The 27,650-nt window shown below is 36.9% G+C and overlaps 1 protein-coding gene across 1 annotated transcript in view; it reads right to left on the bottom strand.

Annotated features, from left to right (window-relative positions):
• The window catches only part of arhgef17 (Rho guanine nucleotide exchange factor (GEF) 17), a 78,959-nt gene that overhangs the window by 16,076 nt on the left and 35,233 nt on the right, over window positions 1–27,650 (bottom strand). Inside the window, exons 3-4 of the mRNA XM_079373510.1 lie at window positions 5,298–5,375; window positions 3,389–3,571 (exon numbers count right to left, since the gene is read on the bottom strand). Of these exons, the coding sequence (XP_079229636.1) occupies window positions 3,389–3,571; window positions 5,298–5,375 (261 nt within the window). The remainder of the gene's footprint in view (window positions 1–3,388; window positions 3,572–5,297; window positions 5,376–27,650) is intronic.

Below are 27,650 nucleotides of genomic sequence, written 5' to 3'. Positions count from 1 at the left end.
CATCGTCAGCGCTGTGAGTCAGTCTGCTCTGTAATGCTTCACTTTAAAACACGCAGGGGGGACAATTTACACCCACCAGAAACAGAGGCCTAGTTTTACGAGCCCTGAAGAACAGGCTGACACATCTGCACAGTGTCCATTTTATGGATGCTTTCATTCTGAAATAAATTAATAAATAAAACTATTTTAAATTTTATGTACAGCCACCTGATGCTCAGGTTTCCCTGTTTGCAGTACACAGTTGTACTGAATATTAAAGTGCATATAAATGTAAACTAAAAATAATTAAATAAATGGAGGTGGTGGATGAGGAGATCCCCCCTCACAATGTAAAGCGCATTGAGTGCTTAAAAGTGCTATATAAATGTAACTAATTATTATTCATTATTAATTATAAGTAATAATAAATAAAAAAAATTAAATGATATTTTATACTTTATGTACAGCTGCCTCAGCTTTTTCTTGTGTCTAGTTTGCAGTTGTACTGAACATTAAAGTGCAAATGAATGTAAAATAAAATATTAAATATAAATTTAAAATAAAAAAATAAAATAATTTAAAAAGTAAAGAACTATTTTAAAATTTATGTACACTCCACCGATGCTCAGATTTCCTTGTGTCTAGTTCACATTTGAACACTAAAAGTACACATGAAAATAAAATAAAATAAAAAGTGTTTCATAGATTATGTACTGCCACCCAGTGCTCAGGTTTCCTCATGTCTAGTTTGTAGTTGTACATTTAAGTGCACATGAATGTAATATAACAAACGTAATTAAATAATTTGATATTTCAGTTTATCAAATAAGGTGAGTGACCCTTGCTTTTTATGTTTTGTTTCTGGTTATCTTGACTTTCGCATGTGACTTGGGTTGTATGTTATTTAATAAAAGTAATAAAATAAGATAATGCCCCTTTCTTGCAGCTTGCACTGTTCAGATGCATCTCAGAGCATTTTGCAATGAATGAGAAAAATGTCTCCCAGAACCATAAAAACATCAGAATATTACAAAACAACGACAACTACAGTAAATTACACTTAAATTACAACTCGAGTGTTTTCACGAGCATAAGAAACGTTTCCACTGAGACTTCCGTTCAATGTCACAGGGTTCAGTGCAAGCCTAAAGCAACGCAGATCCTTAGAGAAACTCATAAAATACAATTACAGCGTCTAAACGAGCAGCAGATCTCTGTTAACTACCTGAGCTTGTCGACTCGTTTCGTCAGAGCCCATAAAAATCCTGCATTAGATGTGTGAACGTGACAGGAACGTCTAAACAACACTGAACTAGCGGTGCCGAGGCAGTTTTACTCCATTCCGGGCCAGAGGGTCAGACAGATTAAAACCCCACACCGAGACACTCGGCATTCCTTCAGCTTACACTCAACAAACTGTTACATTGCATCCCAATCAGCACACCTACACAACACACTAAAAGTATATAGACAAGAGTTCCAAAGTTTTAAATATTTTTGAGAGAGGTATTTTATGCTCACCGAAGCTGCATGTATTTAATTAAAAACACAGTAAAAACTGTAAAATATTATTGCAATTTAAAATAACTGTTTTCTATTGTAATATATTTTAAAATGTCATTTATTTCTGTGATCAAAGCTGAATTTCCAGCATCATTACTCCAGTCTTCAGTGTCACATGATCTTCAGAATTCATTCTAATATCCTGATTTACTGCTCAAGAAATATTTCTGAATATTGTCAATGTGGAAAACAGTTGTGCTGCATCATATTTATGTGTAAACCATGCTTCATTTTATTTTTCGGGATTCTTTGATGAACAGAAAGTTTATTTTAAATAAAAAAATTTGTAACAACATTTTGTAACATTATCTTTTGTAACACTTTTGATCTATTTAATATATCCTTGGTAAAGAAAAATACAGAAATGATACTTAAGGTAAGACGAGGACCTAGCAGCAGGAGAAACTGTATGTGTGTGTGTGTGTGTGTGTGTGTGTGCTTGTGAAAGACAGAATGGCACCAGCATCACGACAGCAAAGACCCTAACAATGTAAGTCCAGTGAGGTGAGACAGTGTGGCGTCTATGTCGGCTAATAAGCTGCACATCCTCCCTTTAGGACGGAAAACAAACACCTGCTGCACGTCTGTCAGGACCGCCTGAGAGCCTCATGCACTAGTGGAGCGGATCTCTGGCTAAATGTACAAACCCATGTGGGTGGCCAATCATAGAGGATGAATGACATCATCATCATCATCATGAGACGTGCTGTTAATGTGAAAATAGACTATTGAAATATCTCTTGATTGCAGCAAAATTTAACAATTCGTTCCTAAGCTATTTCTGAACCAGGTCTTAAAGGCTGTAAAATTACTTGTGACATTTAAATGCAAAAAAAACAAGAAAATATCACACACACTCTCATATGCACTTCACTGGTGATAGGAAAGTACACACTTTTGAGTATGTAGTAAAACCATAAGACAGTATTGGGACATATGATGTACATATGATATAATATAATATTTTACAGTCATAGTGTTCTGATCCATAATTATTACCTAATATATTTTTTAAATCTTAAATTTCATAATTTTTTAAACATTTAAAAATTTTTTTAGCTTTGATGTCTTTGCCATTTTTCAATGCTCGGGCCCTAACAAGGATTTGCAAAGAAAAATGTTGGAGGATTTCGATATAAGCCAAGAGGAGACTGCTTTTCCTTTGCTTCTGTAAATAAACTCGCGAGACTAGAATATCCCAGAGGTGCTTGCGCAACGCATACGTCCTACGTCATCCGACGGAACGGCTTGCACGTATGACAGTCAGCAGAAGTGAGTAAGGATTTATAACTATTTTAAATATATATTTTTATTTAAATAGATATTTTTCTTACAAAAGCGCATCAATTCACTGCAGGAGACCTTTATTTGCCCCCCCCCCAAGTCATATACACCTAGGATGCTTTGAGGATGAGTAAAACATGGGTTAATTTGAATTTTTGGGTAAACTATCCCTTTAAGTTGCACTTAAAAATACCATTTTGGGCCCTGTCAATCTTCAAGCAACAACTGAAAACTCATCTCTTTCGACACTACTTGACTTCATCCTAAACTTAAAAAAAATAAAAAATTAATAAAACTGCCCTACATTAGCATCCAATTATCAATATACTTTAATATTCAGTGAACTAATGTTGCATACTAAAGACAGACAGCATGCAAATCGGGACACCGCATTAGTTCTCCTCATCCAGACTGTGGACAATACTGCCCTAAAAAAGCATGTACAGATCCACAAAACCAAAAACCAGAAAAAAGTTTACCAACTGTGAGAATTTTCAACATAGTGAACTAAGATTTGGGATGCTATTACCAAACCGCATTCAAACAGTGGTTAGGATCTCACCGATTGGATGAGCACATGGCCGATAGTCTGTCTGTCGTGCCACTGGTTGACACAGTCCAGCACCTGCTCCAGGAACTGCTCGTGATGCTCCAGAATCTCAGGGATCTGGTAGAACATCTCGTCCACCAGAGACGGGTCACAGAGAGGTGAGTTTTCCGGGTGCTTGAGGGGCTTCATGTAGCCCTGAGACCAGAACAACAACACAGAGAGATGGAGGTCATGTGGGAAGAACTGAAATTCTGCAGCTTTATTTACATGGAATAACTGTTACTTTTTAATAATGAATAAATCATAATCAATATGTTCATTGCAATGCATTATGACAATGAAATTCCAATACTGTCTAGGTAAGAAAGACAGTGGGTTTTTGTTAGAAACATTTAACATTGGTGCATGCTTGACATATTAGACCAAGAATTGAAAATGCAAATATAAATATAAATAAATATTAAACAATATGCATTAGTAAATGACAGAATATGTGTGTGTATCTGTGTTTGCATGTGGTGGTGGTGGTCTGGGACAGACTCTGATTAAAGGAAATGCCTGAATCTCCTCTTGGGAAGTAAACTGTGTCGCATCAAATGCAGATAAACATTCTGCTTCTCCATCTTCACCATCACAAAACAGAGACTTTTTAAAACCAAAATTGCCTCTGATTAAATACAGCTCATTCAAAATCAAAGTCAATATATATGTCATGTGTAACCCATTTTACCTCCATAAAATTACATATTAATGGGTAGCATGATATTAAACAAGAAAACAATATGTACATTTATAAAAAAATATACACATACCTTTTTGTGTGTATTTAGTTTTTATATTATTATTTTTTAGGGGGTTTTCCTGGTGCTTCAGCAAATGCATTAACCATTACATCAAAGAATGATCACCTAAAAGGAATTAAACTCAATAATACCAGGAATGTTTATTAATAAAGTATTAATAAATAGCCTATTCTGATCTCATGTTGATTTCAAATACACGTACCAACAGCTAAAACATCCCTTACAATAAAGTCCTGTTGTAGTACAGCCATGTACTGTATAAGATGGTAACATTTTACTTCACATATTTTATGATATTGAATGCTAATCACATTATCAAGCATCTGGCCAGCGTTCTTCTAGCGCTTCAAAAGCCCTAAAACATGCCCAGAAACACGACAGTGCCACGATCGGGTGCTCTCGTCTGTCATCTATCCGTCCACGTCCACACTTCGAAGCTGATTAATCTGCGCTTGTGCATCTCTGTCACTGTTGGCTCAGACTGGAACACAATCATTTTCCCCAAAGATAACCGCTTCCTTCAACACAGAACGAGAGCGCAAGCCATGCTGAGAATTGCTCAGTAATGGGGCATTTTGGAGGTGCGCTGGGCAATCGAGCTCAAACACTGCTGTACTCCGCCACTCGCTCACCTTGTTGCCATGGCAACCGCTGCACCAGCTGGAATAGGTTGTTATGAGTCAGGAGCGATTGGAAAAGATGATGATTTGTTGCTCTCTTTTGCTTATTAAACTCAGTATGCGGCTTCCGCTCTCGCTCTAACAGTAACATCAGGCTTCTGTTGTTCTGTTCTATATTCATGGTAAACTGCATGCAATTGATTTATGGGTATTAAACATCATATTCAAGGTTGTTTCATAAGCACAAATTACAAATGTTTAATGATACAGTGCTTTTTTTCATTTTGGCCATTATGTTTGATGTGATAATTGTTGATTTTACAGAATTACTTGCAAGTTTAATTATTTACTGTCCCGAGAAAAGAGTTAAAATGATAAAAACTTAATTTGCAGACATCCTCAGTATTTGTAGTCAGTATTATTAACTTTATATAAGCTCAAAAGCAGTCTTTAGTATTCGTTTAGACATGTACATGAATGTATTTGTGTGTTTCATACCTGTATGAGTGTGCGGAGAGACTCAACGTAAGATTGTTCAGTGTCCAGCAGAGTCATGATCACATGTCTTCTCATATCCTGTAGACAGAAATATAGCAATAAGATAAATACATACAAAACTAATTAAAATGAAGATAAATACAGACAATTAAAATAATATAAATACAACGTAAAAAAAATATTAATGTGTTTAAAAAAAATAAGTAACAAATAAACATTAAGATAAATAAATGAACAAACATTAAGATAAATATGTAAATAAATATGATAAACAAAATTAAATTAAAATAAATTAATGCATTTAAAATAAAGAAATAAATGAACAAACATTAAGATGACAATAACAAAAACTAATGAATAATACAAACAAACAAACAAGTTTACATAAAAAAAATAATAAAATTAAAATAAATGGATAAACTTAAAATAAATAAAAATATACATTAAGATAAATAAACAAGCATAAAATAAAGAAATTAAATAAAAACTAAGCAAATTAACGTTAAGACAAGTACAAACCATTTTTTTTTTTTAAATAAATAAATTGTTGCACAATCCTGGAGACTCAATATGCACAAAACTGCAATATGTTTGCAAACATTAACAATGGTTGCTAAAGCTTCAACCAGAATACTATTAATAAATACAGTTATTAGAAGTGCTTGTCACTTTTCAAACATCTAAAGTCTCAAAATCTTCCTGCAGTGTTTGCTCTCCAGACACAAATGATTCCTTGAGTCGTGTGTCATTGACGAGAGCTGAGCTGTTTCTTTCCTAGCTGATCATATGCACCATTTTCACCCACTGAACCATAAAACAAATTAAAAAATCCCACAGATGCATATTAAAAGAGACATATCAAAGATTGCAGAGACTCTTTTCACTTTGTGCAGAGAAAAAAAACACCTAGCAACCACCCAGAACACCCTAGCAACCACAAAGCAATATGGTAAAAAAAAGTCAAAACAATTATTAACCCGTAAAAACTGACTTTTACTCCTATTTTACCAAAAGGAATACTACTTATGATTTTAAAGCAGTATTTTGGTTGCTATAGTAATTTTTTGTAACGGAAACACACAAACACGCACTTTATAATGAAGCTCTAATCAAAATAAGTTTCCTGTTTACTGGTTTGTGTCAGAGACTGAGCCAAATATGTGTATGTTTCTGTCTAAGAGAACCTTCACTAACCGCTGTGATTCAGCCCTGAGCGCCACCACACAACAAACACATCTGACCGAGACAGACAGAGAGACGTTATAGAGAAGAGCTGATAACGGCCAGGATGTGCTGCTCGTTCATGCTGGAGTATGTTACGCAGCATCTCCTCTGAAATGCCCCGCTCAAACATGGATGGAATCTGAACAGGAAGTGCCACCCAAAGTCACGTCTACCATGAACCGGGCTGGAGGAGAGAGAGAATATACTAAGGTTGCTTCAAAATGCTGAACTTTTTAGACTGTTTCCTGGGAGCAGAAACCCAGTGTGTTTACTGAAACACTCGTACGGCTTCACAGGAGTTTATTTCTGAAAGAACGTCAGTAGCATCCCACACAAAGATCACCATTACAAAATCAGCCCCAAATATGGTTTAAAATCAGCTCAGAGAGGTCAAGTTTGGGGTAATGATGTTTTTTTTTTCCAAGAAATTAACTGATGCAGAAATGTTTCTTAAAACTGCATATTAGAATGATTTCTGAAGCATCATGTGACAACTACTGGAGTATGACGCTGAAAATTCAGCTTTGATCATGGAAATACATTTCACTTTAAAATATATTCACATAGAAAACAGGTATTTTAAATTGTAATAATATTTCTCAATTTTATTGGTTTTACTATGTTAAACATTGATCAAAATCTGTATAAGTTTTTGATCAACCTTCTACAGTATGTATATACCCTTCTACATGTTTGACTACTTTAGTAATTTCTATGAGTACAAATCTTAATGTTAAAGCATATAATGATTTTCTAGGGAATTGTGTGCTTCTAGTTTTATAGCAACAGTTTGGACAGGACCCTTTTCTATTCTAACATGACAGTGCCTCTGTGTATAAGACACGGTTCAGAAAGACATGATTGATTGAGTCAGTGTGGAAGAACTTGACTGGTCTGCAGAAACCCAGCTGAACTCCTCTGGTGTGACTTTAAATGCAGACCTTGAGCCAAAAACTCATCACCAAATACTGTTGCTATAAAATGAGAAGCACACAATTCCCTAGAATATCATTATATGCTTTAACATTAAGATTTGCACTCATAGAAATGACTAAAGTAGTCAAACATGTTCATTAGAAGGGGGTGACCAAATACTTTTGGCAATATAGTCTATCTACCTATCTATTATATATAGTCTTATTGATTATATCATTTTTTGCAGTGTACTATCATGGCAGTATAGAATAAGAAATAGGTAACGGAAATGGAAAGAAAGCAAAGAAAAAGCAAGTATGCACACAAGAAAGAAAGAAAGAGGCTGATGTTGTGTGCTTGTATCTCTCAGACTGATGATCATGTCATTGAGTCCATTTCCTCTCATAAAAAGCAGGTGGTTTGACAGACTGTCCTAACCAGCACACTGTCTTGGCCGACACGTCCGGCTCTTAATTGCACTGAGTAAACCTGAAACAAACCTGCTGACCTGCTGTGAGTCGCTCTAAACCTACTCATTCTGAACCAGTTTAAAGTGGTGTCCCAGCAGGCCGCTGCAGAATCTTGTTACTTTTCACCCGGGACAAATCAAACATAGGACGAGCAGAGCAATATGCTGCAAGGAATTTTAAGAGATAACTGAGCCTTTGCCTGAACCTGGTGCTTAATATAAAGTTGTAATTAAAACATTTAAACTGCATTTAGAGCGAAACGCTCTCTGGAGTCTCATCAGGGGGCCAGAAATGTGCCCAGCAGCCGCAGAACACGTCCCAAAAGAGCTGTGGGTATTTCTGAAATGCCCCGAGGACACAGATGCGGCCTGGCATTCAGTCACAGGTATGCTCAGTGGATTTGGAAAGGTCAGTCTATTAAAACTATTATGAGACAAGAAAAAAAAATAAGAAGAGTAAAACAGAAAACAGAAATGTGCATTGAAATATGAATAAAAACACTTAAATTCCTGCATTTGGTTAATCCAAAAACAACTTGCATTTCATTCACACTATAAATGATATTTTCATGCATTGCCTGGGAGTCAAAGCCATGACCTTGGTGTGCTTTATGGTTTACAAACTATACAAACTAAACTTAAAATGTTATGGAAATGACAGTGTGAAATTTATTTAAAAAAAATATTAAAAATTGAATAAAATATAATAATTTATATAAAAAAAAGTGAATTTGTGATTACAAAAGCATTTAGTGTGTAATTTCAGGATCACCGCATTTAAAAAAAAAAGAGACAGAAATGATACTCAAAAATAAAATGAAATGGAATAAAATAAAATAAAATACAATAAAATATAATCTAAAATAATATAATAAAAAAAAAAAAAATGAAATGGAATAAATTATAATCTAAAATAATATAATAAAATAAAAATAAAAATAAAATGGAATAAAATAAAATACAATAAAATATCATCTAAAATAATATAATGAAATAACAATAAAAATAAATGTGAATTAGTGATTGCAAAAACATTTAGTGTGCAATTTTAGCATCACATTTAACAAAACAATTCTAAAACTAGTGACTGTTCAAAAACGTAAATGAAATAAAATAGTTTCATGGAAATTAAAAATCACATTGAAACTGAAAGATAAAATACAAAACAAGACCAAAATAAAAAGCAAAAAAGTTATAGTGAAAACTATAAAAACCACATTCTCAATACAGACAAAACGGATCATCAAAAATCATACAAAATCTTCTCTCAGCACAACTACTTGCATTTCAACAGTAGACTGATCTCATAACACATATACAGAATCTTGAGTACTTTAAATCTTTTAATGCCTCTAATAATCATAATGTGATTAGATTGGTCACAACAGTCTCACACACACACGGTTCAGGTCTGAAAGTCAAAGCACAGCTTCATAACTGCATGAATCTAATTTATTTAAACATCATCAAAAGCCATGAACATTCCTGCTGTGTGGCTTACATAATGTCAAAAGGTGCCTTGTGCACCCGTCCCATATCTGTTCCCCTGATGCATTATGGAGCAATATCATTATAATGAAATCATGTATTCAGGAACCTCCAAATGCATTTCTTGGAAAGACGAGAGACCCAGTGGACGAGCAGGAGAACATGAAGCTCTGGGGAGAAATATTTCTCTCTAATAAGTCAATGTTCATAGCAGCTCATGTGCTGGACATGTTGGGCTGCATAAACACTAGACAAACTGAGACGGACTGAGAAAATACACAAACAATGGCACATTTCTACAGCCAAGAAACAAAGAGCTGTTTTTGTTTCTACTTTTATATCCCAGGGGTTTATTTTGATCAAAACTAACTGATTTCAAGACTTTACTTTCACATTTTGCTATATTTGCACATCAATAGACCTTCAATCCATCATAAAATATCCATCCTTTATTTAAAAAAAAAAACAAACCAAGACACTCTAAACAAATTGTGAAATGATCAGAAACCAGTTCATCATCGTCATTTTCATTACAGAATGCCATTAAAATAAAATAACGTGTGAATTGGTGACTACTTAGTGAATACTTTAACAAAAATAAAATAATAAAACAATATAAATACAATAATCTATAAAAATATAATGATTAATATTAATTATCATCCTAAACAAAACACTTGTACTCACATCAACAAATCAGATACACACACAGAATAAGAATTTCCTGTCTACTAACATGTGACGGCTCACTACACCAAATATGTCAATGGTAGTAACAAACAATTACAAATTCGGAAGCTTAAACTTGAGTCTCAAGTAGAATGGTGACTAACCTACTACACCAGAATTGACTTGGGGCATTTATTAATCAAAAACCGTCAGATTAGACAAAGTATGTAATATGACCTATGGCAGAAATAGATCTGAAAACATCCATATTTGGTCTAGGTAGTCATGTCTGACCTTGATTTGCACTCACCAGGTAATGAGGTCACAGTGCAAACCGCTGTCTGAGGTTCTGGCTGTAGCGTTTGATTGGGTTTTATTAGCAGAGTGAAGCAAGACTGTGTTTAAGTTACGAGAAGATCTCATTTCCTTCTAAAGCCTGAGGTACACCGTGCATTTTAGCCAAATGCAGTATTTGTGCCAACCACTGTGACTAAAAAAACCAAAAAAAAAACACACATACATCTTCTAGAGCGAGTTTACCGAACTCTGAATAACGCAGGTGGAATCTGCAATTTGATCAGCCCTCACCAGTCAAATCAACCTCCCTCTCTGATCAGAAACGGTCACCGGTCACTAATCACAACGAGAACATTCTGCACGGTCAATAACGAAAGAGGGGTAGAGGACGTTCAAGCGTTACATGGGAATTTGTCTGCTGGACGCGGTTCAAACAGGTGCTCCAGATACAGGTGGTGTGGTGAAGTGGTTAAAGCATATGAGTGATAATCAAACGTTGCATCTGCTTGATGACTACTAATTTGCATGCTATATTAAATTCAAAAGTAAAAAGCTGGTTAAATTTTTTTCCAACCTCCCATCACAGTAACAAAAAATATGACACCAAATAAAATTAATCTATGAAAAAACATTAAATACCCCAAAATAAGTGATTCAAATAAAATACTAAATATTTCACTCAAATAAAATACAATTTTACTATATTACTATATTTACTATACTACAAAACATATGACTATATTACAAAATATATTACAAAGTAAATTTTATTATATGGTGGTAGTGTGATGGTCTGGGGCTCTTTTGCTGCTTCAGGACCTGGAAGACTTGCTGTGATAAATGAACCATGAATTCAGCTGTCTACCAAAAAATCCTGAAGGACAATGTCCGGCCATCTGTTCGTGACCTCAAGCTGAAGCGAACTTGGGTTCTGCAGCAGGACAATGATCCAAAACACACCAGCAAATCCACCTCTGAATGGCTGAAGAAAAACAAAATGAAGACTTTGGAGTGGCCTAGTCAAAGTCCTGACCTGAATCCTGTTGAGATGCTGTGGCATGACCTTAAAAAGGCGGTTCATGCTCGAAAACCCTCCAGTGTGGCTGAATTACAACAATTCTGCCAAGATGAGTGGGTCAAAATTCCTCCACAGCGCTGTAACAGACTCATTGCAAGTTATCGCAAACGCTTGATTGCAGTTGTTGCTGCTAAGGGTGGCCCAACCAGTTATTAGGTTTAGGGGGCAAGCACTTTTTCAGACAGGGTGGGTTTGGATTTTGTTTTCCCTTCATAATAAAAAACTTAATTCATAAACTGCATGTTGTGTTTACTTGTGTTATCTTTGATTAATATTTAAATTTGTTTGAAGATCTGAAACATTAAAGTGTGACAAACATGCAAAAAAATAAATAAATCAGGAAGGGGGCCAACACTTTTTCACACCACTGTGTGTGTGTGTATAATATACACACACACACACATATATACACACACACACACATACATACACACACACACATTTATATTTTTTTATATTATATTACAGTATAGTAGTTATTTCAGATTTCATTTAAATTAATTCAATTAATGACTACATGCAGATAGCAGTCTGCTATTTTTAAAACACATCTCAAGACCCTTGCAACTCGACTAGTCATTCAGGAATTCCACCAAATTGTCAGACAATTTAAAAATACAATTTTTGGTCTTGCACATCTCAAACCGAGTGCTTTGAAAATGTGAGCATCTAGTTGCCTAGCACCAGACATCAGTCCTCAGTCTCCCTCCACACCATAGACGATTTCCACTGTCGTCATTCCCCGTGACAAGTGTCCTTAACTACATCACAAGAGCTGAAATCACACAGCCTTTCAACACTTTGACAGAGCCAGCTCATCCCACGCTCCTTTCAATCCTTCCCCCGGTTCATCGACTGGCTTTCAGAAGAAATTTACTGTCCTGCAGAGCTTCTTCAATAAGGTTATGCAACTATGACAATGACTCTGGCAGAAGCACACAGAGCCGTGCATGTGTCTGTCAGGCTGACATGGTCTGATCACTTTCCATTTGCAATATTGATCAAAACACCACTGACCAATTTGTTCAAACAAAGAACTATAGTACACGAGTTAACAAATAAACTAAGCAACGAAATAAGATGATCAGATCCCAGTGAAAAAAAAATCTAATAATCTGGAAAAAAATCTAATCAAATTAATATTTTAATAAATGAATAAAATTAATAATTGAATTTTTTTTTTAAATTACAAATTAAATAAATACAAAAACAAATGCATAAATAAATAGAAAGTCAAGACAACTTTGTTCCTCATTTTAGATAACTGTGCTTTGTCCTCAGGCCATGGCTATTTTCATGAGACCAAAACAAAGAAAATCCCATAATATTGTATGTGTACTCATGAGACTGGGTTCAATAAATATCTTTGTTTATCTTTGTTTATCAGGTGGGGCAAATCTCAACCAATACAAGCAGCATGGACAGTGCACCCAACAATAAAACAAACGAGACAAATGATTCACACACTGTCTGTGCTAACGGACACGAATGATCCCTCATATTGTGAGGCATGTTTGGCTTCTGTCAATCAGACTTTTGTTTTTCCATCTAGCAAAAAATAACTCCCCTAAACTAACATTTTAGCGAGGATTTCAGCCGTATCTAGAGATCAGAACATCACAGAGACGTTTGACCACTGGGAACACCCTAGCAACCAGCTAGACACCACCTAGCAACATATTAAAAACCTCCTAGAACAACCTAGCAAGAAATGCTACTATAAAGAGACGTACACATGTAGATGTCTCTATAGTAAAATATCTTATTAAAATGAATATGGACGCAGTGTAAAAAGCTCACATTCAATACGGTTAAGTTGTTTGAATGAAAAACTCGTGCAGCATTTCTACTGCCGTCAGTACCACACGCTCAATGCCAGCACTGCCCGGCCTTTACAAAAACAGGTCATGGGATCACAGCCAGTCGGCTATTTCTGGCTGGAGTAGAACATTCACAAGCAATAAACACACTGAGAAAGAGCATCGCAGACTAAAACAAAGCCAAAAATGAGCAAAAAGAAAAGAAGCTGAGACGGAAAGTAAAAACAGCAGGAAAATATACAAGAACATGAGGTAGTTTGTAGATTGCAGAAAGCCTGGAAAAACACATGCTATTGGCTGCTGTGGAATCCAGCATGAACCAATCATCTCGCAGACACACGGCGGTCAGCGATGGACCTGATTACATGAGCCATATGTGAGGTGCATAAGACAGTCTTAAGACAGACGCCCACAGGGTCAGTAGAGACAGGTAAATCCCCTCAGTGTCTGGACATAATCTCAAAACGCTTCTCTCAGCTCCATCCAGTTAGTGGAGTGAGGGAGAGAGGAGGGGGTTTGACACACACACACACACACACGTTGGTTTTTGTGGTTTATGGGGACTCTCCATAGGCTTAATGTTTTTTATACTGAACAAACTGTGTGTGCTATTGCCCTACACCAACCCTACACCTAAACTTAGCCCTCACAGGAGACTTTCTGCATTTTTTGATAAAAAAAAAAAAAAACACCATTTAGTATGTTTTTTAAGCCTTTTGAATTACGGGGACATAGGCAGTGTCCTCATAAACCACCTTCATATTGTAATACCTCTGTCATACCCATGTCATTATACACATTTGTGTCCTCATAAACCACATAAACATGCACACACACCACATAACACAACACACACACAACGGTGGTCTCTCTCTGAAGGCGATGTCACTGCCTAATCTCATGATTCAACCAGCCACTGATTCTATCTATCTATCTATCTATCTATCTATCTATCTATCTATCTATCTATCTATCCATCCATCCATCCATCCAGTCTACGAACCTGCCCATCTATCCATCTACCAACTATATATCTATCATCACATTCTCTACCAACCTATCTACCAACCCATCTATCAATCTATCTATACCAACCTATCTCTACCATATTATATGGTCTAATACCCTATCTATCCATCTACCATCCTATCTATCTACTAACCTATCTACATGTATCTATAATTCTGTCTATCCCTCTATCTATCCATCCATCCATCGATTGTATGGTCTATCTACCACCCTATCTATCCATCTACCATTCTGTCTATCCATCTATCCATCCATCCATGATATGGTCTATCTACCACCCTCTCTATACATCTACCATCCTATCTATCTATCTGTCTGTCTGTCTACTGATGATCCATCCATCTATCCATCCATCCATCCATCCATCCATCCATCCATCCATCACAATACTGACAGTTAAGAAAAACACAAACACTGAAAAAGACAATGAAAATGTAACCGGTAAACTGTTAAATAAAAGACCTTGACAATAATGTGCCACAAACATAGATGTTCTCAATGAAAACAACAGCAAACAAACACAGCAACAGGTTCAGACTACAACAACCATCGGCTGCCAGTGCTGTAACGCTCGTACCTCAGCACTGGTCTGAGGGGCGCCCATGCTTCCCCCAACCCCGTTTCCATTGGGCTCGACAGAGACGGACCTGTTCACCTCTTCACCTGCCCCTCCTCCTCCTCTTCCATCATCACTGGTGCTCTCTCCACTCTCCTGCATCTCATCCAGGGCGATGGTGAACTGGGCGAGGGTCCGTACCATCTGCAGCATGCGACACGTGTCCCTCGCCCCCCGGGTGATTGCGTATCCGACGGCCCCCCCCACCCGACAGCTCGATCACCTCCACTAGGAGATACGCAGCAACAGGCTGGAGAGAGTTAGACTACTTCTATGAGGAATAATTTGCAAAAAAACATCTCGGGGTTAAATCCAAGACTGTAAAATTCCAAAGTTGGAGGGGGAATATGTTTCACCCCTACTAAAAACCTAGCTCAGCGTTGTTCGCTTGCTTTCTGAGGCAGGTAGAGCCGATGACAGAGAGAGACAGTAAACAGAGAGACGGCAGGGAGACATCAGTGTGTAATGAGAGGCAGCAGACGGGCACCAGCTGAACGCAGCTCACCAACAGCACTGAGCAGCTGAGCTCAGAGCAGCACTCACAGACCTGACCAATCCATGACCGATCCCGCACTGGCTAATTGGATTGGCTCAGCCTGTTGGGGATGGAAATCCAGAGGTGTGGCTGTGTCTCCATGGCAACAAGGGGGCGGGGACTTGACTGACTGACAGATAGATTCTCCATACAGTTTACAGCAATAAGCTTACACTTATAGACTAGAGGAAAGAAAGCAGAAAGCTAATTATAATTTATACTGATATAGATTTAAATGTTAACACCATGCAAGTCAATCATTTTACCATGTTAAACGCCCCAAAACATGGTATCACTAAGGTAAGTGTCCAAATAATGGTATTGCCATAGAAAAAGTCAAAATAAATAATATTTCTATGGTAAATGTCCAAAAAAAACACGTATTACCATGGTAAATGTCCAATGAACATAGCATTGTCCAATAAGCATAGTATAAATGTCCAAAAAAACAACAACAACATATATTACTGATATTACTAAGGTAAATGTCCAAAAAACAAGGCATTACCATGGTAAATGTACAAAAACACTGTTGTGATAAGGTATATATATATATATATATATATATATATATATGCATGGTATTACTATGATAAATGTAAAAAAAAAATATGGCACTATCATGGTAAACGGAAAAAACAGTATGACCAAGATAAATGATGAAGTAAAATGGTATTACTAAGGTAAATGTCAAAAAAGCCTTACTCTAGTTAATGTCCAAAGACATGGTATTGCTAGGTAAATGTACAAAAAGGCATTACCCTAGTAAATGTTCCAAAAACACTGCATTACTAAAGTAAATATCCAAAAAAAGGGTTTTACTATGGTTTGTACAACATTTTAGATTATTTACATTGTTCTACCATAGCATTTTAAAACAATGAATGAACAAATGAGCAAACTGAACAAGTATAAGTTTCTACAATGTTTTAAAACATTTTTATTTCCCAGACATCAACATTTCCCAACAATTCTCTAATCAGTACCATATTCTCACTTTCTCTGTTTTTCCGTTCCTTTCTTTTTCCATTCTTCACATTTGAATCTGTGCTTTATCCCCGCAGGGTTATTTTTAACCGAGAGGTTTTTCAGCACTTTTTTTTGGGAGTGTGGAAGCCATTAGCAGCAAGTGCATTTGTGCTGATGCATTATTGACGTGGAGAGAGACGCTTTCATCACCCTCGACAGAACAATGACAGCGGACACCTGCACAGAAAGAAAACTGCTCCACATCTTCACTGTAAAACAGCAGACGCTTTTGTGGTGCACATACACTCATGCTCGATCAATTACCTACAGAATTACGCAAGTTCTCGGCAAGCCGTCTCTGATCCCCCGCCAACAGATTATGCAATCACATCTTTTATGAGGTATTTTCATATAACAAAACTATATATATCAATGTATATTCTTTAAGCACCATGTAAATACCATTCAGTATCTCTGCATTACCATCTAAAATCACCAAACCACTGTAACACCACAGTATTTTTAAGGGTTATCTCACAGGCTGCCTTTCAAAACCTATTGAGCCGCCTACGTAGACTGCATTTATTATATAAATATTTCTATTATGCCCAAAAAATGCCGTACAGGCATGCAGCTCACTAGGTTTTGAATCCTCATGTATGAAAGATCCTCGACCTGACAGGCGGTGGCAGTAAAAAAGTGAGGGAGATATAAAGAAACTGAGATTTGTCGATGAAAAACGAGATCTGTTATGTGTCCTCCACCCAAACGCTAAAAGGTGCTAACACATTTTTCTAATGCCTGAAGTGTCTGCTAATTTACATTCAACAAGTCTTACTGGAATGCTTGTTTTCATTTTATACCAAAGTCAATCTGCGTGTCTGTATCTGTTAGCTTTCCTGCAGATATGTGTGTCTGGTCCAGACGTCTGATCCTTTGCTAAATGCTTGTGTTGCAATAGGGCATATCTGTTCAGAAACAAGTTATTCTTTTCTGTTCTATTATTTACATCTGTATCTCAATATATCTGAAAAACAGTGTTATTATTGTTAACTCAAACTACATTGATTAAAAATGGTCATTGCAATAAAGTTGAAATACTAGATGAAAAACCTAACTTAAAAATGATAAATATTGCATTGACAACTAAGAGAAAATATGTTTAAAAGGGTCATATGCCATTTCAAGTTCTCCTTTCTCTTTTAAGTGTTACAAGCTGTTTATGCATAGATAAGATCCCTGAAGTTGCAAAGATTAAAGTCTCAAAACCAAAGAGATATTCTTTATAAAAGTTAAGACTCTGCCACGCCCCCCTAAAACACACCCCCACGTCTACATCATGGTGTGGGAAGATTTGCAAAACACCGCCCAAACGTATACGCAATGAAAGAAGGCGTAACTATTATTCTCGCTGTAGTATTGTTCCTGCCGCCGGCACCATGTCCTGGAAACGCTGTTTTTCTTTGTGAAAGTACTTTGTTCGGGCTTCCAAAAGAGAACACAACTAGAAATCAGTGGTTAAGTTGTATTTACAACACTGTTCCAGAGCAGTTCAACCCAAATATTAGAGTGTGTGCAGCGCATTTTACATAGGACTATTTCCTGAAGCTGGGAGAGTAGCCTACAGTGCTGGCTTGCACAAAGGCTGTTTCGATAAAGTGGGGCAATTCCAACTTTGCAAGGACAGTCTGACGTTTCTGACTCACAGCCTGTCAGTATGTTTCTGCTACTGTCTATTCAAACGGGAGTTTTGAGCAGTATAAAGTAGCGCTTGTTGTTTGTCGTTTCTCTGATCACAAATGCAGACATGGTGATGTTTAATTGTTTTTGAATTGTCGTGGCGGGAGACGGCATCACAATACAGTAAGGGGCGTAATATTTCCATCTCACGCTTGAGGTATTCGGCCAATCACAACGCACTGGATAGCTGGCCAATCACACCTTGCTTTTCAAAACGATGAGCTTTGTAAAAATCGACACGTTTCAGAAAGGTGGAGCATAGAGTATGTGGAAAATAATGTGTTTTTTGAACCTTAAACCGCATTAACACATTGAATTACACCAAATAATGTTCTTTTTAGCAACGTCATATGACCCCTTTAACTACTGAAACTAAATAGAAATATTAAAAAAAGAGGAAGTTATTCATTTCTGTTCTTAAAAAAGTTTTAAAACAGGTTAAAGATTTATTGAAATAAAGCTGAGAAAATAAATAAGATGAAAACCTAAGAGTTTATTTCCAAGAAAAAAAAATAAAAAAATACTAAAATTTAAACAAACATTAAAATTGAAAATATAAAAATATTATATTTTTATTTAATTAAAAAAAAATAATACAAGACCTTAACAGAACTTTTCAAAGCACTGCAATGGGAGACTCCGCATTCACTGCGATTCCTGCTTAGTAATGAACTCTTGGACCTCTCTGACATAATACGTGACTGCATTGATTTTCATGGTACCTGTAGCAGCATGACAGATGTGCGTCCTTCCTCTAATCTCTCTCTTTCTCTTTCTATCTCTCTCAGTAGAGTGAAACAATGTGCTGCGGTCAGAGTCTGCTGGGGCCGGTAAATCAGCCAGATCTCAAGCTGGAAATGTTTCTTTAGAGAGCACAGAACAGTCGGACTCCTGACATTTAAGAGCGAGAGAGAAACATGAGTCAGAAAGAGGGAATAAAACAAAATGAAATGAAAAAGGAAGAGTCATTTTGACCATAAACCCGAAACATCAAAACCAGAAAAATGCAATTCTACAGCCGTCGCTCTGGAAAGGCATTGAGGCAGATATAAAACATGTTCTTCAGTTCAACAGCAAAGGAACTCTCCTCAAACGCACAAGGCCATAATTCTGCTGGAAAACATTCAGTGCTAGAACAAAAATAGAACTTAAAACATAAATGCTGGGATGCACGCCATCAAACCTCATAAGGCCAAGAGAGGTACAGTGATGAATGTGTGTGTGATCGAACCGTTTAGATTTATTAGCGCTGTTTATTAAGTCTAAGCGTCACTATGTTCATACACCCTAAATTATGAAAGTTTGTACAATGTGACTTATCTTTCACAGTTTGTACTATGGATATGACAACACCTACAAAACACCCATGCTATACATACACGTCATATACAAACACCACCATTTAAAAGATTTTAATGTTTTTGAAAGTAGTCTCTTTTGGGCTCCATTTATTTGATTAAAAAGAAAGTCAGTATTATTTGTGAAATATTATTACAATTTCAAATAACTGTTTTCTATTTTAATTTGTAATTTATTCCTGTGATGCACAGCTGAATTTCCAGTCTTCAGTGTCACATGATCCTTCAGAAATCATTCTAATATACTGATTTACTGCTCAAGAAACATTTCTGATTATTATCAATGTTCAAAACAGTTGTGCTGCTTCATATTTTTGTACAAACCATGACGCATCGTATTGATCAGGATAATTTATTGAATTGAAAGTTTAAAAGAGCAGCATTTATTTGAAATAGTACCTTTTGTAACATTATAAATGCTTTTAACTTTTGATCAATTTAACATGTCCTTGCTGAATATTAGTTTCTTAAAAAAAAAAAAAATTTGACCACTAGTGTATAAAAATAAACTTGCACACACTTTGACATCACTACAATTCATGCTTTATATGCTTTATATAAAACACTCATCTCCATGGAAACCAACGTGATGCACTTCCGGTAAAAAATCTTCCCTTTCAGCTTCTTCCTGATGGGGTTGCCAGGGGTCCTCAATCTAAACCAGTAAGCGATCTTGAATCTGCAGACAAAACCTGACCCAGATATCTGTTTGACACACACTTCATTTATTAACTGCTCATGTCATCAATATGACCCCTTGATTTAAACAAATTACTCAATTTCTCACAGTGGCCTCGCTTTGTAAGACCCTTTCAGAAGCTGTTCACTGCTTTTCCACATGTGCCATGTGGCACCTGACATGAAAATATCTACAGTATTAATGAAAGAAGACAGCGAGGACAGATTAGCTATAGCAAGCAATAAATTCAAACACAATAGAGAAATGCTGTTAGCAATCAGCCGAGCCAGCTGTGACCTACATGTTGTGCTCTCAAAACAAAAATAATACAGCAATAAAATTCCCTGACTGCATTTAAGTCTCATTCTAACCTATTAAACTAAACAAAAACTCAAATAAATCACTGTAAGTGTGGCCTCAGTTGGTTTTCCTGGAGCTTTACAGCAGCAAGACCGTCAAAAGACAAACTCAATCAGATCTAAAGTAGGACAACAAGATGCACCTAAAATGTGTTGCGAGCTATTTTAGACTCCAGCTTCCATCATTCAGCTGGAACTTTAACCACACGGCCAAACCCGCCCTCATAAAATACAATGTACATAAAAAATATAAAAAAAATGAATAAAATATATATTTTTTAAATAAAATTAAAATATACAATAAATTAAAAATTAAATAAAATGAAATATCTTTCATTGATGTCAAACAAAGGGCATTGTGGTACAAGTTGTGGTAAAACAACCGTTAATATGGTTCATGCTACAACAAGATTTGGGACAGTGTTTTAGTTCTATGATTTAGGCTGGTAATAAACACTCCTACTTTCGTCACAAAATTAGCAATTTTCCTGTTCAGTTGTTTGGTAAAACATAAAAATAAATAAATAAAATACTAAATCTCCTTTAATGTGAAAATTACAGACCCTAAAAGTTATCATTCTCATTGAATGTTTTTGAAAAAATAAAATAAAAAATAAAATATGTAAAATAGAATAAAATAAAAAAAATTCTGATTAATAATCAATCCTAAAGAGAGTTCTAAAATTTTGTTGTAGAAAAATATGCAGCCTACTGAAAGGAAAGAAAATCTGTGTATAATATATGACCAGATGACAGATACGGGCAGACCAAAGGACAACTAGAGGGAGAGAGAGAGCGAGTGTGTGTGTGTGTGTGTGTCTGAGAGAGAGAGAGAGAGAGAGCGAGAGAGCGAGAGAGCGAGAGAGAGTGTGTGTGTGTGTGTGTGTGTGTGTGTGTCTGAGAGAGAGAGAGAGAGAGAGAGAGAGAGAGCGAGAGAGTGTGTGTGTGTGTGTGTGTGTGTGTCTGAGAGAGAGAGAGAGAGAGAGAGAGAGGGAGAGAGAGTGTGTGTGTGTGTGTGTGGGTCTAAGAGAGAGAGAGAGAGATGGGTACATAATGTGGGTGAATGCACAACGACACACAACACGCTCATAATGAAGACACACTCAAGCATAACAGCTATTAACTGCACTTCTCCTGCCCACCTGCTGTTTTGCAAAATGTCCATCAGCACACACACACACACACGCACACACACTCAAGGAAAATGGTGGCACTTGAAGAGGTTTTGCAAACAATCTGTAGCAGATTACAAACAAGTGATAATTGCAGCGAGAGACTACACTTGCACATGCATTGAAGAAAATATGAGCACACCTCTCTGCAACAAGACAAGATTTGAGCAATCAAAAAATAGGCACAGGATTGTTTCATTTGATTATAGGTTTGAGCAATGATAATAAAGACTCCACTGCGAAAATGTGTTTTTTGGGGAATCGTGGGAACATTAAGTGATAAAATCAAGCAGATCTTAAGTGTTATGCATGAAAAAGCATCTGTTTTAAATCACTGTATCTTTGCTACAACATCACTATGGTCAATAAAGAAAGTGTGTAATTCGGGCAATGAAACGCTATGGAGCGTTGAATAACAGACAGTCCTGCCAGCAGGGGGTGCCACTGAGCTCAAGTCCAAAAAGTTGCCCTTCGATGCCCATTGAAATCAACACAATAAAACATCATACCAGCAAACTTCCATTCTCACTACATCTGGACGGCAACTGTTCGCAGTGAGAAGTGACCGGCTCGGTTACTGCGTTTCTAAACATCAATCTGGACGCAGGCAGAGAAACTGTGAGCGTTACTGTACCACGCGGCTGAAAGGGGCTATTGTTTGTGTGTGTTTCTGTGTGTGAGGCAGATCAGGACGCTGCTGGGAAAATGTGTGTGCGTTGAGGAATCAGAGAGATGAGCCATTTGATATCATGGGAAGCAACTTCATGCTACTTGATATTTTTGGGTCATGGACAGATGACGTGTTCATGCTTTTATAGCATCATCACAGAACCTCAAAACAAAAAGTTCTCAACTTCAATAGTATTTTGGACATGGGAGTATCATCCTTTTTAGACAAGTACCATGGTAATACCCTGATATTTTCTGGAGAACTTAATACCATGGTATATGAATATGGTAACCATTCAGTAACATGGCATTACCATGTTCAAAGGTCTGATCCAAGGTAACACCACAGTATTGTTTGTAACGGCAATGCAAATCAGGCTGGCTACTAAAATTCATGTACCATGATATTTATATGATTCTTCCAAGATTACCATGGTACATGGTACACAACTTGTTACAATTTAGATTGGAAAATAGGTTATAGATTACAAGTTACCCTAAGTAACCTTGCCAACACAGGTCACAAGTGACAATAAAGACGTTTATAAAGATACAAAATATCTCCATTTCAAATAAATGCTGTTCTTTGAACTTTAATATAAAATGCATCACAGTTTCTACAAAAATAGAAAGCAGCACAACTGTTTTCAAATTGTAACATTATTAATTGTAATAATATTTCACAATATTACTAATTTTACTGTAATTTTTAAGCAATAAATGCAGCCTAAAGTAAAGTAAATACCATGGTATGACTATATAATACCATCTCTTAGAAAAACTGTATCAGATAGCAATACATGGTACAGAAATGAACACCAGCAGTGTTTCTGCAAAAGTGAAATTAGATTTTAAATGCAAAAGTCGCTGGAAAACATCACAAACACTTGGATTGGATGTTTTGAGGAGGTCCAGATCATCTCTCTGAACACACATGAAACAAACGAGTGAAGTACAGACATTTAAAAACAATATGCTCTGTTATGTCAGGCTTCATTTAATTTCATCTTTTTTCTATATTAACTCGACCCATCTGGGTTAGAGTGAGCTGAAACCACAGCGCAGATCAAAAGTCAGATTTTTAAAACATGACTATTGAAATGAATGGGGAATATAATGACATACGTGACCAAATAGGGACAAATACAACTACAATCCCTATTAAAATGAGCTTTAACAATTCTCCATTCACTTTGTTCTACGCAAGCAAGAAATGCATACAGGTTTGGAATTACGTAAGGGTGGGTAAATGATGACAGGATGTTTATTTTGGGGTGAAATATTCATGCATATTCCAAACAAACTCAGAAAACACTAAACTTGGCCGCCAACCTCAATGGTTCTAACAAAACGTTGAACTGGCATTAAAATCAGAGCCAGACTATAAAGACAAACTACACCAAACATTCAAACCACGCTCTTTTATTTCCAAAATGTCTGATTCAAGGCAAAGCCAGAGAGATATTCATCTGTATAATAGTCGGGCAAAGAACTGGCTGCTCTATTAAGTTAAACTCTGAGCCGGAAATTCCTCCTGTGTCTCTCTCTCTCTCTCTGGCTCTCCTCCTCCACCTCCGAATGAGAAACACGGCTCTATTTCTGGGATCTGGATAAATATCGGGGAATATGGAGGGAATGTGGTCTTGACGTTTTTCCTCTGCATTCTTTTCATCGTCACTAAGGACACAGGAAACCAAACGTGCTGTTCTTAAAAAAACTTATGTTCACACACTCTCTTGCTTTTTTTTCTATCACACATACACGGGTTCAGAAACGCTCGGTTGTTGAGGTTAGTTAGGAAACAGCAGCTGATGGTGTTGAGTTACACAGGCCACTTTCTATAAATCAACTGAGGTTTCTCACGTCAAATCAACCACATTAACTAATTAACACAACAAACACACAACCACATACAAATATACTGATCTGTCATTGTGTTCCAAAATGTATCAGACCACATTTCAAAACACAACACAAAACTTATTTTTTTAAAACTCCTTTTTTTGATTAAAATTTTTCTGGATTCAGAAAAATTAAATGCAATTAAATTTTTCCCGGACTTCATTTTAATGTTAATTTAATTTGAACACTGGGTATACGGCCCTATTTTTTATTTATTCATCCAAAATTCCAAATTTAGCTTAATATCATGAAAAAGTCCAAACTCTGCTTGGAAAAAGCACTGACTGACACTTTACAGGTGTATTAAACAAGAAACCCAGCGCAGACTCAGCGGGGTTCATGAGCCAGTTTAGAGGGAAAGAGATGACTGATGGTTCGGGTTTGGTAGTAAGTGTGAGATGAATGATATAAGGATGTGAAAAAGATCAAAAACAAGAAGGGAATAGAGTAGGCAAGAGTGTTTCTTCCATTCAAACCCACTGAAATCTTCTTGTGAGAGTTTAAAAGATTATCGGGTGCATTACAAACACGGTAAAGCTTCAGTTCTTGCTTACCATGACTTGAAGGCCTCATAAATCCCTGCCAAAAATCACTCTTTAGATTTAACATTTGAAACGGCTCAAATCACTGAATCGTCCTTTGCTAAAGTAAGGAAACTTTGCTTCCTTTGCTCCTAAACAAATGTTGATTTTTGCGAGACTCGCACGCGCATGCACTGAGCCGGCATCCTACACCATCCGCCGGAAAGGCAGTCTCTCGTGAACGATTACGCCCGATGGCTAGAAGTTACACAAAACACGTTTTTTTAAATGGATTCGCACACTTTATTTGATGTGTTTTGGACTGTGTAACAGAAACACCTGCTGACTGCAATGAAGAGTCGTGACGTATTGTCGTGACGTATTGTCAAGTATGGTGACCCATACTCGAAATTGGTGCTCTGCGTTTAACCCATCCAAGTGCACACACACAGCAGTGAGTAGTGAACAAATGCGCACACACACACACACACACACCGTGAACACACACCCGGAGCAGTGGGCAGCCATGCTGCAGCGCCCGGGGAGCAGTTGGGGGTTCGGTGCCTTGCTCAAGGGCACCTCAGTCGTGGTATTGAGGGTGGAGAGAGCGCTGGACATTCCCTCCCCCCACCTACAATTCCTGCCGGCCGGGGGCTCGAACTCGCAACCTTTGGATTACGAGTCCGACTCTCTAACCATTAGGCCACGACTTCCCCATATATAACTCCGATTGGATTGGTCTGAAAGAAGAAAGTCATATACACCTAGGATGGCTTGAGGGTGAGTAAATAAGAGGATGATTTTCATTTTTGGGTGAACTAACCCTTTAAGACAGCTCCAAATTCACAATAAAACCTTGGGAAGTTGTGGCCTAATGGTTAGAGAGTCAGACTCGTAACCTAAAGGTTGCAAGTTCGAGTCTCAGGTCCGGCAGGAGTGAATGTCCAGGGCTCTCTCCACCCTCAATGAGGTGCTCCCCGGGCACCGCGGCATAAGTGGCTACCCACTGCTCCGGGTGTGTGTTAAATTTTGAGTATGGGTAACCACGTCACATCACTTTCACTTTCAAACCTCACAAGTGACGCTTGAAGCATTACATGCAACCCAGATAAACAGTGCTTCTGAAGTGAACCACATGTTGCTAAACTAATAACAATCATAAAAATACATAGCATGCATAAATAGAGGATGAATGATCTAGATTTTGAATTGAATCAATCCTTTTCATTATATCATGAATCAGTTATACACTCTAAAATTGCTGCGTTGTTTTAACCCAACTTTGGATCAAATAGACTAAGCCAACTATTGGATTAAAAATATATTGTAAAAAAAAAAGAAATTGGATAAAAATATATATTATAGAATACTAAATTAATACTAATTTAAAAGAAATCTATATAAATATCACTCACTTCAAAGAATGAAAAGGTGATTTGTTGCAAAAGAAACAGAAAACCATTAAAGCAAATCTTTTTCTCTCCTTTGTTTAGTTTGTCTGAGGTATAAAGAACATACTCTGAACAAACGGCTCACTGTCATCTGAGTAACGGCACATCCCGTCCACACCTAACATGACCGGCTCCTGTTTATATTAAGATGTCTGCGGTCAGACTGACGCTTTCAATATTCAAGCCACAAAGCTGTCGGGCTTTATTCACTAACAAAAGCATTCTGATGATAGATAAAGTGTGCTTCAGGTAAAGTTTCAAAGCAACAATGTCACCAGTACAAATGTGACGGCGAGAGGAGCAAGAAAATGATTCAATATTGCATGCAAAAATTTTAAATTCATATACTCTTACTGAACTGCAGTGGTTTGTGCTCTAAAACATCAATAAATCTGTCTGTGACCACAGCACAGGACAAAGCAAAGCCTTATAAAGAATGCATTTGTGATTGACTGGAATGAGAAAGCAGAGAGAAAGAAAAGATCAAAGCAAACGCTTATAAACAAGGTGCACCGTGAAACACTGACAACTACACACCACAAGCATGCATTCAAACTCAACATGAAACACATTCACCAAAGCCATTTCACTTAGAAGAGGGTGTTTCATACCAGCTGAATGGATTCTGGGAATCTACTCGCCTCCCGAGTCTATTGAGGAGGTTTTTTGAAGACTGAAGGTCAAGTTCATCCTCCAGAGCATCTCCAGATATCCCAATGGTCACTATTCTACAACTATTTGATATTATCGCTGTAACCCTAAAATAACCAGCAAAAACTTTCTAAATGACCTTTTTAAGATTTTAGAAAGATCTTGTTATTAACAAACAATTACTCAGACAATAAAGGCCCATTCACAACGAAAAGACAATAACGATATAGTTTAAAACAATCTAATTCAATGAGAATTTGAACGCTCACACTACAACTATAACGATGCAGAGGAACGATATCATTGGAAACATTTTCAGAACACTTTTTTTTCCCAATTGGTGGATTCTGATTGGCTGTTGCATGAAAAAAAACAGCCAATCAGAATTCACCTTTAAAGGGGTCATCGGATGCCCATTTTACACAAGTTGATATGATTCTTTAGGGTCTTAATGAAAAGTCCATAACACACTTTGGTTAAAATTTCTCAGATGGTGGTGTAAAACAGACTTTTTTGTGCACAAGACATGAATTCAAGGGGTCATATAACACACCCTCACAAATCAGCGTCACTGTGTGGGCAGACACGCAAAGAAAGGTGGTGTCATTTTTACTCCCGCTGTAGTATTGTTGCCGCTGCCATGTCGTGGAGACGCTGTTTGTTTCCAAATATGGTAAGGGGCGTGTGCTTGAGGCATTCAGCCAATCACAATGCACTGGATAGCGGGCCAATCAGAGCACAC

The sequence above is a fragment of the Barbus barbus genome (assembly GCF_936440315.1).
Source record: "Barbus barbus genome assembly, chromosome: 23".
NCBI lineage: Eukaryota > Metazoa > Chordata > Actinopteri > Cypriniformes > Cyprinidae > Barbus > Barbus barbus.
Note: the sequence above shows the minus strand (reverse complement) of the source record. Positions and strands in the feature narration are given on the sequence as shown.